General features: G+C 43.3%; 1 protein-coding gene across 1 annotated transcript in view; it reads left to right on the top strand.

The window, feature by feature from the left end:
• The window catches only part of HERC2 (HECT and RLD domain containing E3 ubiquitin protein ligase 2), a 143,630-nt gene extending 129,110 nt beyond the window's left edge, over positions 1 to 14,520 (top strand). The window contains exons 87-93 of the mRNA XM_070750922.1: positions 5,723 to 5,864; positions 6,794 to 6,988; positions 7,090 to 7,202; positions 8,449 to 8,639; positions 9,000 to 9,105; positions 11,884 to 12,096; positions 13,745 to 14,520. Of these exons, the coding sequence (XP_070607023.1) occupies positions 5,723 to 5,864; positions 6,794 to 6,988; positions 7,090 to 7,202; positions 8,449 to 8,639; positions 9,000 to 9,105; positions 11,884 to 12,096; positions 13,745 to 14,017 (1,233 nt within the window). The 3' untranslated portion in view covers positions 14,018 to 14,520. The remainder of the gene's footprint in view (positions 1 to 5,722; positions 5,865 to 6,793; positions 6,989 to 7,089; positions 7,203 to 8,448; positions 8,640 to 8,999; positions 9,106 to 11,883; positions 12,097 to 13,744) is intronic.
• The last annotated feature ends 4,074 nt before the right edge of the window (positions 14,521 to 18,594 follow it).

An 18,594-nucleotide genomic window follows, 5' to 3' on the forward strand; every position in this document is an offset into this window, starting at 1 on the left:
TAAAGACAAGAAAAAGGTGCTGCCAAGGTCGGCGAGGAGGCAAGACAGGCGGGCGGCCCCATACTACAGAAGGCAGCCCTTTCGAACGGACACGGCCGCGCCTGCGGCCTCAAACACCAGGCCATATGGACAGAGCTCCTACACGCAGCCATCCTTCAGGTCCGACAGAACAGGTTATGGAGACAGGAACCGACAGTTCCAACAGCCCCGCAGATCCTTTCGGGGCGGGAACAGAGGAGGGTACCGAAAACAAAAATGACTTACCCATCCAGGTACCCATCGGTGGACGCCTGCAGTCCTTCTCAGGCTCTTGGGCGGCTATTTCCACCGACATTTGGGCGCTAGATACCGTGAAGAATAGTCTGCGCATCAACTTCCTACAGACTCCTCCGGACAGATTCCTACAATGCCCGTCGGTATCTCAACCAAGATGTTCCCTGATTGCCAGGGAAGTACAACACCTGTTGGACATTGGGGCAATAGAACCGGTGCCAGTACATCAACAAGGACAGGGGCTCTACTCTATCGTGTTCTTGGTCCCCAAGACGTCCGGCGGCTACCGCCTGATTCTCAACCTCAAGCAGCTGAACATCTACGTTCGCTACCAACGTTTCAAGATGCATTCCTTGCAGTCAATCCTGGCATCCATCCGACACCACGACTGGATGACCTCCATCGACCTCAAAGAGGCGTACCTGCACGTACCAGTTCATCCACATCATCGACGTTTCCTCTGCTTTTGTATACAGGACCATCATTTCCAGTACAGGGCAATGCCCTTCGGACTTTCATCGGCCCCCAGAGCTTTCACCAAGCTTCTGGATGTACTGACAGCCGACCTGAGAACCAGATCCATTCGTCTCATGGCCTATCTGGACGACGTAATCATTTTGTCCAGCAGCCCTCAACAGGCCAGACTAGATCTACAACGGACAATACGTTCTCTAGAGACCTGTGGTTTCACGATCAACTATGTGAAAAGCCACCTGAATCCAACCAAACAGCTCTTACATTTGGGAACTCTGATAGACTCTGCAGCCGGAATCGTTTACCTGTCATCAGAGAGGCAGCAGAGGGTGAGGACGCTGATAGCTTCTATTCAGCACCGCACCAGGGTCCCCTTGGCCCTTCTATCCCAGCTGCTAGGAGTCTTCATCTCCTGCATCAGCATCGTCCCATGGGCACGGCTGCATGCCCGCCCGCTTCAATGGCTCCTCCTCCCCTTCCAAAGAGCACGCATGAGCCACTCCAAACACCAGGTACGTTACCCGTCCGTCACTCTCTGCCCTGGTGGACGTCCCAAGCGCTGACCAGAGGCTCTCCCTTCCTACACCATCGGGAGGTGATGATCACTACAGATGCGAGCCTCTCCGGCTGGGGAGCACATTGCGGCTCCAGAGTGGCCCAGGGTCTCTGGACAGCAGACGACCTGAGGGACCCCAATATCAACTTGCTAGAACTAAGGGCAGTCTTCAAGGCACTCCACTCCTTCGAAGACCGGGTACAGGGACAGCATGTCCTCGTCATGACGGACAACGTAGCAACAAGGGCCCATATAAATCATCAGGGAGGTACGAGGTCGGGCCGTTTGATGGAGGAGGCTCACTCCCTGATGTCTTGGGCGGAAACACACCTGGTCTCGATCCAAGCAGAACACATCTCAGGATCAGACAACACCCAGGCGGATTGGTTGAGCCGCACAACCATCGACCCGGGGGAATGGTCATTGAACCCAGAGGTTTTCCAGGACATTATACACCGTTATGGGGAACCGGTAGTGGACCTGTTCGCGACCCACCTCAACAACCAAGTGGGCCGATTCTACTCCCGGTTCCCGTGCCCGGGAGCCGACCGTATCAATGCGCTCCTCTCCCCATGGCCAAGGGGTCTACTCTACGCCTTCCCTCCGACTTGCCTTCTACCCAGGGTAGTCTCCAAGATACTCTCGGAGCAGGCGGAGGTGATTCTCGTCGCCCCCTTTTGGCCCAGACGACCATGGTTCGCGGACTTGATGGACCTCTCAACCTCCCCGCCATGGAGGATCCCATACCACAGACTCTCCCTCACCCAGGGGTCGTTGGTGCACCCAGAGCCTCAGTGGTGGAGGCTTGCCGTGTGGAGATTGAGGGGGACCGCTTGAGGGCGGAATCTCTGTCGGAAAAGGTCATCCATACCATCCAATCGGCTCGACGCCCGTCAACGACTCGCATTTACCAAGCGACATGGGCAGCGTTTTGTAGATTCTGCAGAGCTCGAGAGATCCCCCCTCGCTCAGCCTCCATCTTACATCTATTAGACTTCCTACAGAAGGGGCTGGACGAAGGGCTGACCCCAAACACCCTTCGCAGGCAGGTGGCAGCTATCGCCACGGTCTTAAGACCAGACCCCCTTCGACCGATTTCCCATCATCCATGGGTTAAAGACTTTCTCCGAGGAGCCTTGAATCTTTCTCCTCCAGTTATCCATCACTTCCCATCCTGGGATTTGACTTTGGTCTTACAGGCCCTTACAGGACCTCCTTTTGAACCACTGAGAGAAATCACGCTTCGCCTTCTATCAATCAAAGTAGCGTTCTTAGTGGCCATCACATCTGCTCGCAGGGTGTCGGAACTCGCGGCATTGTCAGTCCGGCCGGACCTTTGCGTGTTCCACCCAGATCAGGTTACTCTTCGGTTAGATCCCAGCTTTCTGCCGAAGGTCAACACAAGATTTCATAGATCCCAGGACATAATATTACCGGACTTCTGTACCCACGGCTCACACCCGTCAGTCTTACGCTGGCACAAAGTGGACGTCCGTAGAGCTCTAAAGATTTACATTCGACGGACCAGCTCTTTCAGGAAATCAGAAGCATTATTCGTTTCCTTCTTCCCAGGATCCATGGGCAACAAGGTGTCATATAAAACTATCAGCCGATGGATCCGGTCCTGCATTATGGAGGCATACAGGACACGTGGGACACCTTTGCCAAGGACAATCACGGCTCACTCTACCAGAAGTGCAGCCACCACTGCCGCCTGGAACACACAGGCGTCAATCGATGACATCTGTCGGGCCGCAACCTGGGCGGCCCCCACGACTTTCATCAGACACTACCGTATAGACTCATTCGCTTCATCGGAAGCGGCATTCGGTCGCAGAGTGCTGCAACGGGTTTGTGTTCAGACACCCCTGGTCCAGCCTATCCCGCCCTAGTTGGTTTGCTTGGGTATATCCCACATTGGACTCTCCGAACAGTGCAGGGGAGAAGGACCGTTGAACTTACCTGAACGGTCTTCTCGCTGCACTGTGAGGAGAGTCCAAACCCTCCCGGCTTCTTGGCCCAGGGGTTCAGTTCGTTACCAGTTTAACTTCTTAGTTAATAAAATTGGTTTGTTTACACTATTCCTTCGTTTTTCTTGACTGAACCTGAGGAGGTAGAGGGGGGCGGGACATAATAATTATGTTAATTTTTAACTCAGTCCCTGCCAATGAGGCTGAAGAACAACCCACATTGGACTCTCCTCACAGTGCAGCGAGAAGACCGTTCAGGTAAGTTCAACGGTCCTTCTCACGTTGCTTTTGATCTTTCCCCCAACTAACTTCAGATTGTGTCCCCTTGTTCTTGTGTTCACTTTCCTATTAAAAACACTTCCCTCCTGAACCTTATTTAACCCTTTAACATATTTAAATGTTTCGATCATGTCCTCCCTTTTCCTTCTGTCCTCCAGACTATACAGATTGAGTTCATTAAGTTTTTCCTGATATGTTTTATGCTTAAGACCTTCCACCATTCTTGTAGCCCGTCTTTGGACCCGTTCAATTTTGTCAATATCTTTTTGTAGGTGAAGTCTCCAGAACTGAACACAGTATTCCATATGTGGTCTCACCAGCGCTCTATATAAGGGGATCACAATCTCCCTCTTCCTGCTTGTTATACCTCTAGCTATGCAGGCAAGCATCCTACTTGCTTTTCCTACTGCCCGACCACACTGTTCACCTATTTTCAGATTGTCAGAAATCACTACCCCTAAATCCTTCTCTTCTGAAGTTTTTGCTAACACAGAACTGCCAATGCAAGTAGAGTCTCAGTTATCCGACATAAATGGACAGGCTGATAGTCGGATAGCTGAAATGTCGGATAATCCAGACTCTACTGTACTCCTTCCGTCCCTGTCTCTCTCTTTCCCCTCCTCTGTTCTCTCTCTAGCTCGCTTCCCTCATCAGCTATCTCTCGCGCTCGCCCGCTTTCGTCCCTGTCTCTCTCTCTCTCTCGCACACTTCTATCCCCGTCTCTTTCTCTCTCTCTCTAGGTTGCTTCCCTCCTTGGCTTTCTCTTGCTTGCTCGCTCGCTTCCCTCCTCTTAGCTTGCTTTCCCGTCATGGCTGTCATATTTGGGGGCGTGTCTGTGGGGCTCTGAAATGACTACAGCCACGTCCCCAAGCAGCCACGACGTAGGATTATGTAGAGTGTTAGATATCCGAAGGACGGATAACCGAGATTCTACTGTATTTATACTCATGACACTGATGAAACATAGCAAATACATACTTATGTGAACTTAGAGCTGTACTAAGACTGTACTAAGACATTATGAAATCTTTGTTGCCTGCAGCTCAGTCCCCAACCTTTCTGGCTCCATGGATTGACATTGATGGTGTTGGGGGAGGGGGAGAGAAGGGATGGTGTGCAACCAAGATCCCATGCATATTTATTTATTTATTTATTTATTAGATTTGTATGCCGCCCCTCTACGTATGCAAATACGGAGGGAAGTGTTTTTAATAGGAAAGTGAACACAAGAACAAGGGGACACAATCTGAAGTTAGTTGGGGGAAAGATCAAAAGCAACATGAGAAAATATTACTTTACTGAAAGAGTAGTAGATCCTTGGAACAAACTTCCAGCAGACGTGGTTAGTAAATCCACAGTAACTGAATTTAAACATGCCTGGGATAAACATAGATCCATCCTAAGATAAAATACAAAAAATAGTATAAGGGCAGACTAGATGGATCATGAGGTCTTTTTCTGCCGTCAGTCTTCTGTGTTTCTAAATGGAGCTTTGCGCACTCACACGTTGCTTCTGTGGCGGGGTTCCCAATAGGGGATTGGAGATCCTTGGTCTCCAGTATCTATGAAAATCTAATGAGGCTCAAATCACAAAAACATAATGTTTTTTCTCTCACAGAACATCTCATATTGCACATTGTTGTTATTGTTTTACCCGTCTTCTATCACTTGATATTGTTAGGATACCTTCAGGCATCACTAAATTTCAGGAAATCAGCATTACATGTGGTTACTTTATGGAAGGAAGTGGTTATCATAAAAAATGTCAGTGACGTAAACAGATCTAATATTAGGCCTAAGGTCAGATGCGCGTTTCAAGAATTTTCCTCTCCAGAGGCTGAATATACTACTGTTTATTGTTTTATTTCATTGAGCAAATCATATGTTTTGGAATAATGTGTTTTAGAGAATTCAGTATCTTTAGGAAAATCAGTGTTAGTAGGAGGGAGTAAGTACAGAACAGATTTAAAATTGTGTCACTGTCTAACTTCCAAGGACATCATGTTTTTAATCTGACTTTCATCCAGTATTGTGTATGTGTCTTCAAAACAAGCTGCCGAAAAGTTTTATTAGGACCAGTAATTTCAATTTGTGTTTTTGCATTACTAAAATACTCCTAAGTATTGCTAGAGTTAGATTTCTACTAGAGATACTTCTGTTTTGTGATCAGGTAAAGCGATCTAGAAGCAAAGGAGGATTGGCTGGTCCTGATGGCACAAAATCTGTGTTTGGGCAAATGTGTGCTAAGATGAGCTCATTCAGTCCAGATAGTCTTCTTCTACCTCATCGTGTCTGGAAGGTCAAGTTTGTTGGTAATATTTTTTTCTCCACTTCATCTAATTTTACAATACTTTGCCCTTTCTTGTATAATAAATACCAAAAAGAAGAAATGTCAATCATAATTTTTGCTTAGCACTAAATATTGTCAACTGGTTCTCAACTCAAATTAATTGCATATTGTCATTCTCAAACAGATGGCTTCTTAGATTAAAAAAAATTCTATTACATGTTGTTTGCTGGATATTTTTTCCCTTGCTATTTTTTTTTTTTTGCTTATATAGGTAGTTCTCAACTTACGACCATAATAGAACTTGCCCATTACAATAATAAGTTGGGACAGTTTTGAAGTAGCTCACCCTCTGGCCCTACCTGATTCTATGACCTTTTATTGTGGTGTTCAGTAGCTAGTTCTGACCACAAGGAGAAATAAATGCCAGTTTTCAGCAAAATAAATGCGGTCCTGTGGCCATAGGAAGCTTCAGTTTATAAATGTGGGTCAGTAGCCAAGCACCTGAAATATACCACTTGAACCTGGGGGAGGGGACAATTGTTGGAATTTTAGAACCAAGTCATAAGTACTCCTGGGAAGGGTCATCATAACTTTGAATGGTCAGTTATAAGTTGAGGATGACCTGTACATAGAAATAAATGTTTATGAAACTTAAATAAGTAGAACAAAGAGGAGGATGTGTGGTTTTCAATAGATCATATTGAGGGCACTAATTGGCTTATCCTATTGTATCTGACTGCACATTTTTTTACTGATTAAGCATATTTTTATAGATCAATAAATATTTTGAAATATGTATTCTATTTTGTCTAGGATTAACTGAATGGCAAAATGAGTGAATTCAGCAAGTATTCCTTTTCGCTGCATCTAATGTTCATTATAAAAATAGCTGAACGTAGCTTTAAATTACTAATTCAGCAGTTCCACGAAGTAATTTATTCTTTCTCTCAGGTGAATCTGTGGATGACTGTGGTGGGGGCTACAGCGAATCAATAGCAGAAATGTGTGAAGAACTTCAGAATGGGCTGACCCCATTATTAATTGTGACTCCTAATGGAAGGGATGAATCTGGAGCAAACAGAGATTGCTTTCTCCTAAATCCTGCGGCAAAAACTTTATTGCACATGAACATGTTTCGCTTCCTCGGTAAATTATGCTGCAACTTTTAAATCTTTTTTAATTTTTTTTAAAAAAACTTTGATCATACAATACATGTAACACTTTTCCTTTTTTTAAAAATTACCTAGGAGTTATGTTGGGGATAGCTATTCGGACTGGAAGTCCTCTGAGCCTTAACCTGGCAGAACCTGTATGGAAACAATTGGCAGGAATGAACTTAACAATTGCTGATCTCAGTGAGGCAAGAAAATCTTATGTTCATCTATATAATATTAGCATAAGCCAGTGGTTTTCAGTGTGTGGTCTGTGAACCCCTGGGGGGCTGTAATGTCATCACAGGGTTGGTGAAGATTTGAAGAAATGTTACGGTTTAAATCTTAAGTCTTGGTGTTCCATGGCCATGGCCCTTGGCCACAAAAGGTATTTAAAGGGGGTCTGTAGCAAAGAAAGGTTGAGATCCGCTGGCATAAGGTCTTACCTGGTTATGGTTATATCCTACTGCCAGAAGGCCATTCTTTTTGTATTAGATACATGTTTGTATTTGGCTGAATAACATGTTGCTTTCATGAGGGATGAGAAGTCAATAAAAAGGATTAAAGACATACTATCTTCTTAAAGTGAGCAGATAATTGTCTACTTAATTGATAGTTTTAAGCTTGTGTAGCCGAAAATACACTTTCAAATTTATGAAGATAGGTGGACTATAAATTTACCCATCTAAATTGGAATATAACTTGTATCTAGAATGTAGGAGGAGATTAAAGCCTCTCCCCATTATGTAAGGCAGGTAGGTGATTGTTGCCAGGATTATTAGTACAGCACATCTTATTTCTCAAAAATAGGAGTGTATCTCTCTGGGTAATTCTCTCTATGTAAGAAAAGACACAAATACAGGAATATGGAATGCTTCTGTGTCGCGACTCTCCCTACAAGTCTTATATATTTGTGCAGTTCTCAAAGATCTTTCCCCCAAAATTTTCCAATACTGTAATCCAATATAGTCTTAGAGGTTACTTTATTTACATTGTATTTCCAGAGCCCTTATTAACCTGAGAGTCAAAATCAAGTATTTCCACTAGTATTTTTGCATAAAAAGGAAGTAGACACTGTATGGAAAATTCTTAATTTGGCATATGTTCAGCTTGCTACTTCCTTTCATCAAATGTATTCATTCTCCTGCTTTTCACATTTCCAAAAATTATACGATAGCTTTCCCAGGTTTGAAAATGAGTTTTGAGGTATTTATATTATTGTTCTGTAGCTCATTAGAAGATTACCTATTCTAATGGTTGCTCTCTAAAATACTAAACATTTTTGCAGTTTTAGTGTCAATATGCCAATATCTCTAACTTTAAACATGTGTTCTTACTTGCTTGAAGGATCATAATGTGAACTAATGAATTAGCCATATAATTTATCCCAAATAATACGGACATTTACACTATATGTAGAAAATATTTCATTTAGTTCTGTTTTATATTTAAAAGGTTGATAAGGATTTTATTCCTGGACTTATGTATATCCGAGACAATGAAGCTACCTCAGAAGAATTTGAAGCCATGAGCCTGCCATTTACAGTGCCAAATGCCAGCGGCCAAGATATTCAACTCAGTTCAAAATATACCCATATTACACTGGATAATCGAACAGAATATGTGAGGCTTGCAATAAACTACAGGTTTGTAAAGTAGTCAAAGATATAAGTGACAGTCCACTGTTCAACTTGTGCTGTAATATTTGTCAGTGTTGAGATGAAATCAAGCAAAGACAGCGCTGGTAGAGTAAGATGACAATTGTTAAGAATTCAGATTATTTTAAAAAAACCAACCCTGAAAAAGTCAATACAATTTTGTATCATCTTCAGTGTCAGTGATCTTATGTTAATTCACCCATTTATTACAAATACTTTCTCCAGGGTTTCTAAGCAAATTATGAAATATATGCAGATATTTCTTCCTGTCCTCCCATATGATTATGAAGCAATTATATTTCTCTTACTAACAAATACATGGTGGGGTGATTTTTTTTTTTTTTGCAGATTACATGAATTTGATGAACAAGTGGCTGCTGTTCGAGAAGGGATGGCACGGGTTGTCCCTGTTCCTCTTCTTTCACTATTCACAGGATACGAACTGGAAACTATGGTGTGTATATATATAAACGGTTGTTGTTGGCCAACTTAATAAAAATCAGAACACATTTCATAACAGAACAATGCTAAGGAAATAAGACAGCTATTTTATGCTTTAAAAACATTTAAAATCTAAATTTACAATTTAGACTTGTATGTGAATCCATAACCAGAAATTGCGATATAATAGGAAGATGTGTGAAAAATTATCGCTGACTGTGAACTTCCATAATTCTCTTTGTTTTCTGTCCAGATGTTGATGGAAAATAGAGGTGCATAACTGATGCTTTTCCCATTTAATAATAGCATAAATTATCTATTCTCCATCTTAAATTATTCTTATTAAGTTTAAAATAACCTGGTGTATTTTTCATAAAGGAAGACTAAATGCTATTCAATCTGTTATGCCGGGCCCTTGGCAATTAGCCCCCAGTGAGTTTCAAATTTCAAACACACACACACACAGTCACAAAGAAATTAAAGCAAGTTTATCAAGCAATCTTGAAAACACAAGCTCTGAGAGGAGTCAAATTACTCTCACCCGGAAAAGTTCATGCCAAAACAAAAGAGCAGATAAGACGGCTGTAAATCTCCACAGCCGCTAAAAAGTCCTCAAGAGTTCTTTAACTATGAAGTGTCCAAAGTTCAGTAGAAGTCCTGGAATAATACGAGCTGTAGCAATGTTCTTTCAGAAGTCTCTTTCTCAAATGGATAAATGCCCACAGCTCACACTTCCCAACGCCTGTAATTTATCACAAAACACATCAACATAATTACCCCTTGAACAGGTGTGCTCACTTATCTTCTGAGACGCCTGCGCAACTGATCCCTTTTTGCCATAAGACTGTGCACACAGGCATCCACAAGTGGGTCCTCCTCTGATTCTGATGATTCACTAATTGGAGCACTGACTGGTGGGCTGGCTGCACCTATCTCCCTGTCTGATTCCTCTCCCCCACTGTCTGTCCCTGGTCTCTGATAACCCAAGGATTCCCCTAAATCAACATCCAAATTCCCCACTGTAGGAGCTGGCCCAGAGCCAACCACAACATAATCTAAGCACTGGAGCTCAGGAAATGTTATTTTAGCTTTTTACTTGATTGATCTTAGACTTAAACAGAACCCTTAGACTTAAACAGAACCCTTAGATAAAACATATTTTGTAGTCCTAAAATCAGCTCACCCACCTTTTTTGTACCTGTCCTATTTACAGGTGAAACTCGAAAAATTAGAATATCATGCAAAAGTTAATTTATTTCAGTAATGTAACTTAAAAGGTGAAACTGATATATGAGAGAGACGCATTACATGCAAAGCAAGATAGTTCAAGCCGTGGTTTGTCATAATTGTGATGATTATGGGGTACGGAGGGGTGGCAATGATGGTTTTCTGCACAACTGTCAGGTCAGCAATCTTTCTCATGATTGTGATTCCTACTCAACCAGACTGAGAGACCATTTAAAGTCTCAGGAACCGTTTGCAGGTGTTATGGCTTAATTAGCTGATTAGAGTGGGACACTTTGAGCCTGGAATATTGTACCTTTTCACAATATTCTAATTTTCTGAGATTGTGGATTTGGGGTTTTCATGAGGTGTATCCCATAATCATCACAATTATGACAAATCAAGGCTTGAACTATCTTGCTTTGCATGTAATGAGTCTCTCTCATATATTAGTTTGGTGGCTAAGTTACCGTATTTTTCGCTCTATAAGACGCACCTGCTGATAAGACGCACCTAGATTTTAGAGGAGGAAAATAGAAAATAGAAAAAAAATATTGGCGGGGCTTGGCGGCGGGCGGGACGCGCGAGGGAGCGAGCGATCCGGCGTGTGATGGCGTTGGGGTGCGGAAAAATTGTTCTCGTGTCTAGTACTCTTGTTGTGCTGAGCTCTATCGCCGTCCCAAAGTCCTCCAACCCAACCAGCCGGCAGCTGAGTCGGGCTGCCCGGGAAGGCGAGCGGTGCGCAGTAGGCGCGGGGACGGGGACAGGGGGGGGGGAATCGTCTGAACATGCTGGAAAGCCCCCCAGGCCGGCTGCGATCTTTTAAAACAGCTGCGCCGCTTCCCAGCTGACTCCTGAAGCGCGGAAGTTCGCCTTTGGCTTTTGGCTTCAGGAGTCAGCTGGAAAGCGGCGCGGCTGTTTTAAAAGCGGCGCGGCTGTTTTAAAAGATCGCAGCCGGCCTGGGGGGCTTTCCAGCACGTTCAGACGATTCCCCCCCCCCGTCCCCGTCCCCGTGCCTACCGCGCACCGCTCGCCTTCCCGGGCAGCCTGACTCAGCTGCCGGCTGGTTGGGTTGGAGGACTGTGGGACGTTTGACAGCATTCGGATCCCCCCAGCAGAAGCCAAGGACCCCCAGAGTGGGGCGGCAGGGGAGGCGACCGCCTCTCCGCGTGCCGGGATACCCCCCCCTCTGCTCCAGCACCTCCCCCCCCCTCCCTGCCTGCATCTTCGCTCCATAAGACGGGGCTGATTTTTCATCCTACTTTGGGAGGAAAAAAACTGCGTCTTATGGAGCGAAAAATACGGTATAATAGATTTTTCTGCTCTCTGGTTCCAAACATTGGATCTGAATTTTTGTAGCTGTTGTGAGATAATTAATACTCACACAATGGAACAAAGCAAAAGGCCAAAAAAAATTGCAAAGAATATTATATATCAAAGCGCACTTGAGAATTCATAAATTTTAATAGTAGCATTTTAAAAATACATTCCTATAAAGAACTATATTTCGAACTCTCATGAGTATAAAAGCTAAGCTAAAGCAATTTCTGTTTCCCTCCCATTTCAGGTATGTGGGAGTCCAGATATTCCTCTCCATCTTTTGAAATCTGTGGCTACATATAAAGGGATTGAACCCAGCGCTTCTCTCATTCAGTGGTTTTGGGAGGTGATGGAATCCTTCTCCAACACAGAACGGTCCCTGTTTTTGCGCTTTGTATGGGGTAGGACAAGACTTCCAAGAACTATTGCAGATTTCAGAGGCAGGGACTTTGTCATCCAGGTAATCCTTCAAGAGCTTCAGGGCAGCAAAGTCCACTTTATCTCATGCAATGTAGGAAATGCGTTGAAAGAAAATGGGAAGCTTAAAGCAAAATACTTGTTCTTGTTAGGTGTTTCTTTTGAAGATTTTCAGTTCTCCATTTTTTCTTGTCATGATTTCTGTGTTGTTTTTGGATACAAACAAAATGGTTCTGAAAGTAATGCATATATTCATCACCGATGGAAAGTAAAAATTTTCTTGATCCCATAATTATTCTGCTCAATAGTGATGTACTTTGAATGAGAAACAGTTGCTTATTTTTAGGAGATTAAAATGAAATGCTTAATGATGGTATATTTAAATGTTCATAGCTTAAATCAGCCCATAACAAATTGTGAGGTGGTGTGGGTAGGAAAAAAATTAATATTCTTCAACAAGAACGTTTTCTAAAATATTCTGCAGAAAGACGGTGAAGCTTTAATTTATAGATAGCCATTCAGCAGTGTTCAGATGCAACAGATAAAATTCTAGTTCAGGCTTCACCCCCAGCAATAAAGTTCTTTTTTTGTTTTTAAGAATCCCTGACAATTGAAGTAATTAATATAATTGACATCATTTACATCATTTATGTCATTTGTGTAATTAGGTAAATGGCATAAATTGCTGCAATTTATGTTAGTTACTTCAATTATGCAAATTTGAATTTAATGGGTTTTAACATTACTTCTCCAAGTTCATGCATAAAATTGAGGTTTTACTGTAAAATACATTGATGGCATTCCAGTGGCACAAAACACTAACCATAACAACCCAATGGTCAAATCAAGAGGGCTCCTCATATGTAATTGGTGGTCACAAGCAGTGGTCCAAAATGTGCAAAATAAAATAAAATAATATAAATTACAATTACAGTGATAACTCGTCTTACAAACCCCTCGACATACAAACTTTTCGAGATACCGAACCTGGGGTTTAAGATTTTTTTGCCTCTTCTTCCGAACTCTTTTCACCTTATGAACCCGCTGCCACCGCTTGAATGCCCCACCTCCGGACCTTCCATTGCCAGCGAAGCGCCCGTTTTTGCGGTGCTGGGATTCACCTGAGGCTCCCCTCCATGGGAAACCCCACCTCTGGACTTCCACGTTTTTGCGATGCTGCAGGGGAATCCCAGCAGGGGAATCCCAGCATTGCAAAAACAGGCGCTTCGATGGCAACGGAAGTCCGGAGGTGGGGTTTCCCAGCGAGGGAAGCCTCAGCAAAATCGCAGCATCGCAAAAACGGGCGCTTCGGCTGGCAAAAAGGGTGAATTTTGGGCTTGCACGCGTTAATCGCTTTTCCATTGATTCCTATGGGAAACATTGTTTCGTCTTACAAACTTTTCACCTTAGGAACCTCGTCCTGGAACCAGTTAAGTTCGTAAGACAAGGTATCACTGTATGTGGATAGTAATTTGAGATACAGCTTCAAAATTAGCTGTTATTTGACTCTGCAGAAAGCAAAAGCAGGTGACAACTACCTTCCATAGCCCTTTCTTAGGAGCAGGACTCTGACCCTCTTAACTAGAGATATAAGCTTTTTATTTTTCTGTAAGCATGGATGGGTAAATGAATTTTGTGCTACGCAAATGGCATTCAGTGAAATTGATGTTTTTTTCCCCTTCCCCTCACAGGTTCTGGATAAATACAACCCCCCAGACCATTTTCTTCCTGAGTCCTACACATGCTTTTTTCTGCTGAAGCTTCCTAGGTATTCTTGCAAACAGGTTCTAGAAGAGAAACTGAAGTATGCCATCCATTTCTGTAAATCCATAGACACGGATGACTATGCTCGAATAGCATTGACAGGGGAGCCGACTGCTGATGACAGCAGTGATGATTCTGACAATGAAGATGCTGATTCTTTTGCTTCCGATTCCACACAAGACTATTTAACTGGCCATTGAGATGGAAGGCCCCTTGCCATAGACAATGCTGGAGCCCCGGAACAGAGTGCTACAAAATAGCTTTGATGCAACGGGTCACAGTCCAAAGGCATGCAACCAGAGAACTACTAATCATTACTAAACGAGGAATACGTACTACTTGTTGTAGGAATAATGGCAAATAATGGAAATAATAACTGTCTCTAGCACTCATGGGCATTGAACATCTGTTTGGATGGCTGGAGATTCTCTTCACCCCCCCCCCCCCTTATGCTGCACTGCAGATAGAACTTGGTGTTTACTGATGTATTGTAAATGTTTATAAAACATTGGTAGTGTGGAATTTAAAAAGCAAATTATTTTAAATGGTCAGTGCAATAGTTTTTTTTTTCCAAATTAAGTGTTGTGTTCTTTGCATCTTCTTGATTGTATATTGGAACTACTGTGCAATTACTGAATAGTATTATAAATATTTCAATTAACTTTAATAGTTGTTTGGTTATTAAAAACTTTTTTGAACGCTGTTATCAGTATTCATTATATTCTAGTCAACTAGCTACCCTCTTAAACTAGCCAACAACTTAATAAGCTTGCCAACTTTCACTGTCATGTTATCTCCTGTCTTCCCTTCCTCTCTCTGAATAACAGGATTGTTAACATGAGATATAAAATCTACATAATTGTGCCATGACCATGTCAAATTATAATTTCTCTCTAAATAAAACAGCCACCACTACCCACTGACAGCTTAATAGGGCTTTTTATGGTGAGAAATCTTTCCAGGGGTTTCCAACTTCTAAAACATCATTGTAGATGCAATAAAGAAGCGTTGCTCTACTAAAATTTCAAGTCTTAGCCTAGAATTTATTTCTGAATTAATTTAATTAATTAATTTTTAAAAAGGTTTGATTCCTGGTGATTTACCGTATTTTTCGCTCTATAAGACGCACCTGCTGATAGGACGCACCTAGATTTTAGAGGAGGAAAATAGAAAAAAAATAGAAAGAAAGAAAGAAAGGGGGAAGGGACAGAACAGAGGAAGGAAGCAAGGAAACTTATGAAAGGGGAGAGTAAGAGAGGAAGGACTGAAGAAAGGGAGGGAGGGAAGAAGGTAGGAAGGAGAAAGAGAAGAAGAAATAGAGGAAGGGAAGGTAAAAGAGAGAAAGAAAAAGAGCAAGAAAGAAAGAAAAAGAGAAAGAAAGAATGAAAGAGAAATAAAAATAGAGAGGGGGAATGAAAGAAATGGAAGGAGGGAAGGTAAAAGAGAGAAAGAAAAAGAGCAAGAAAGAAAGAAAAAGAGAGAAAGAAAAAAGAATTAAAGAGCAAGAGAGAAAGAGAGAAAGCAGAAATGAGAAGCTGAGAGCTGGCAGGCCAGGAGCCTCGCATGTGCTGTTGGAAGGGGGCTTGGTGATCCTGGGAGATAGTGAACATTGTTCCTTCTTCCCTCCCAGCACAGAGGGGTGGCTTCCTCCCCGGTTCCCCGCTGCACCTCCCCAGTGCAAAGTGCAGGACTGCCGCCTCCCCCTCGCCCCAGGATCTCGCGCTTGCAGCTTCGGGCAGGGGGCTTGCGGGGAGGCGGCAAACGGTTGCTTGGAAGCAGAACCTCGGAGCAACTCAACCGCCTTGCTTCCACTGGAGAAACACCAAAGCTGGCAAGCGGGGGGGGGGAACGGGGACTGCCTTCCGCGGGAGTTCGGGGGGGGGGGGTTGGGGCGCGCAGGGGCCGGCAGGCAGGCAGGGAGGGAGGGAGGCGCCAGCGTCAGACGGAGGTGTCGGACGGGCAGCTCCGACCGGCTGCGAGCGACTGACTGGGTTTTGGGTCTTCGAGACCTCCCCCCTCCTGAAGCAATTCCCGTAGCCTTCCCAAAGGCTTGGAGCCGCCAATGCTCCTCCGGTGCCGCTCCGCCTCCTAAACCTGCGCGGTGGAGGCGTCCCCTGGCCCAGCACTTCTGGAGGCCGAAAGGCGCGGCTCTCTTCGGAGTTGGGAAGAGGAGAGGCGGCGACAGAGGCGGGACACTTTTTGTGAGTATATCGCCGCCCCCCCCTCTGCTCCAGCGCCTCCCCCCCCTCCCTGCCTGCATCTTCGCTCCATAAGACGCCGCTGATTTTTCATCCTACTTTGGGAGGAAAAAACCTGCGTCTTATGGAGCGAAAAATACGGTATGTGGGACCTGTGCAGTTCTCTTGGCATGCTACACAAGTGATTTACCATTGCTTTCTTCCTTAATATATTTTAGCTTCCTAAATTGCAAAAAGTGTGGGATTCTCTAGCTCAGGTGTAGACAAAGTTGGCTCTTCTATGACATGTGGACTTCAACTCCCAGAATTCCTGAGCTATTATGATTGGCTCAGGAATTCTGGGAGTTGAAGTCCAAAAGTCATGGAAGAGCCAACTTTGCCTACCCCTGCTCTAGTCAGTCTTGGGCAGAGGTGGGTTTCCAAGTTCGGACTGGTTCACCTGAACCGGTAGCAAGCCATTGGTGATGTCACAATGATATCACAGAATCAGTTCTCTCAGTGCCAGTCTGTGGACGCTGCCATATTTGTATGGAATTTTTTTTTGAAAAAAGAATTGGGGGATTTTCCCCCCCTGTTTTTTTCTTCTGTGTATGCATAAAAGCTTTCTGGTAGTGTACATATGTCACCATCTTGTTTGGGGCTTTTTTGAGGGGGAGGTGGTGCGGGAAGAAGTGAACCAGCACCACCACCCCTGGTCTTGAGGTTTTAGCTATAATTGTTTTTATGCATCTAAATAATTTGTCATTCATACTCCAAGCCAACAAAGTGTTTTTGAGATGAGTAAGATCTGAAAATACACACACACATATACACATATATACATACATATATGCACACATACATACATATACACAAATATACCAGAGGTGGGTTCTTACCAGTTCTAACTGAAATCTTGGGGATATCATATTTATAATACCTAATTCACATGTCTTGCTTTCTCAAGTGCTCCTTTGCAATTATATTGCTTTACTAGAAGGATACTACTACCTGTGAACAGAAAATTCGGGGCTCAATTGTGGTCGTACGTTGACTATCAGAACTGCTTGTTGAATGCACAAGGGTTATCTGGAAAGTAAGGTTCAAGGGCTGTAGCTCTCGCAGGGAATGTTCGCAGGGGAGATTACTATTACTATCGTGTAGTGGGAAGCCAGTGGAAAAGAACAAGCAATGCCAGTGGTCAGTAGATCATCAACTGGTGTTGAGATGAGATGAGTGTCCTCATTCCGTTTCCCTCCAAGTGCGAAGTACGCACTGTAATACGCTACCTGAATGCAAAGGGCATGAACGCTGCCACAATGGGTGCCCAAGATGCTTACTGAAGCGCACAAAATCAACAGTCAGTGCCGCCTGAGAATTTATTGACTGTTTTGAGATTGAAGGAAAGGCTTTTCACAACTGTATAGTGTCAGGAGATGAAATTTAGGCTTATCACCATACTCCAGAGAGCAAATGTCAGTCAATACTGTGGCACCATATCCATTCTCCTTCAGCCAAAAATTTCAAAACTCAGCAATCGTCAAGAAAAATCATGGGAATCCATTGCGCATAAGTCTTGGGCACCCATAACAGCAGCGTTCATGCCCTTAGCATTCAGGTAGCGTATTACAGCGTGCACTTCGCACTTGGAGGAAAATGGGATGAGAATGCTCCTCTCTAACCTTCAGCACAATACCAGTCGACTGACCACTGACACGGCTCCTCTTCCGCTGGCTTTCTGCTACACAATAGCAATACCAACTCCCCTGCAAACATTCCCCGCAAGAACTATGTGCCTGGTAACCTTACTTTCCGGGCAACCCTCATAGCTTTGGTTAGTTAAAATCTAATGTCTAGCTCTGTTTGATTTGAAAATTGGAGTATATGGTTAAGATTAGGGTTAGGAATTCAGTTTTTCCCTTCAAGAGTTTTTTCTCTTTTACACAACGTACATTTGTAAAAGACAATGTCATCTTGAAACATTAACTTTAGATAATCCTCAAGATGGCTTTGTCATTCATTGTGAAGTGTTAACTTTAGATTAAAAATTGGTAGGTGAGTAATAGAATGGGATCAGAAACGATGTCACAGTATTGTCAAGGCTATGCTTGAAATGGAAAATGTATTTTGCTTCCAGTTCAGAACAAAATATCTTCACTAGGATTATTTTACTGGCGTTTTCTGAGGCGACTACAAAGCAAAATTTAAACAACTCAGCCACTCAATATTCTGTATTTTGTTGGAAAAATATTTGAAAAAATTTAAGCATTCTTGCCGTTGGAAAAAAATAGGAAGACAAGCCCATTGTTTTTCACCCTAGGCTCCCAAACATATCTAGTGTTGCAATTATCCTTCATGCTACCAACCAACTTTCAGACAAATTGCCCAAAGAGATTAAATTTAAAACATTTGAAAACTCCCATTATAAAAACTGTACGGAAACAATTTCTTTTTATTTTAGCACTCCAATAATCTTTTTCCTTTAAAATAGTCTAAATGAAAGGAATGTCAAGAGAAACTAAACTTAGGATTCTTTTTTAAAAGAACATACTAAATTCTCCCACATTACTTTCAAATCAGTTATTTCCTCCAGGGCAAGC

This window comes from Erythrolamprus reginae, chromosome 4, assembly GCF_031021105.1.
Source record: "Erythrolamprus reginae isolate rEryReg1 chromosome 4, rEryReg1.hap1, whole genome shotgun sequence".
NCBI classification, from domain to species: Eukaryota; Metazoa; Chordata; class Lepidosauria; order Squamata; family Dipsadidae; genus Erythrolamprus; species Erythrolamprus reginae.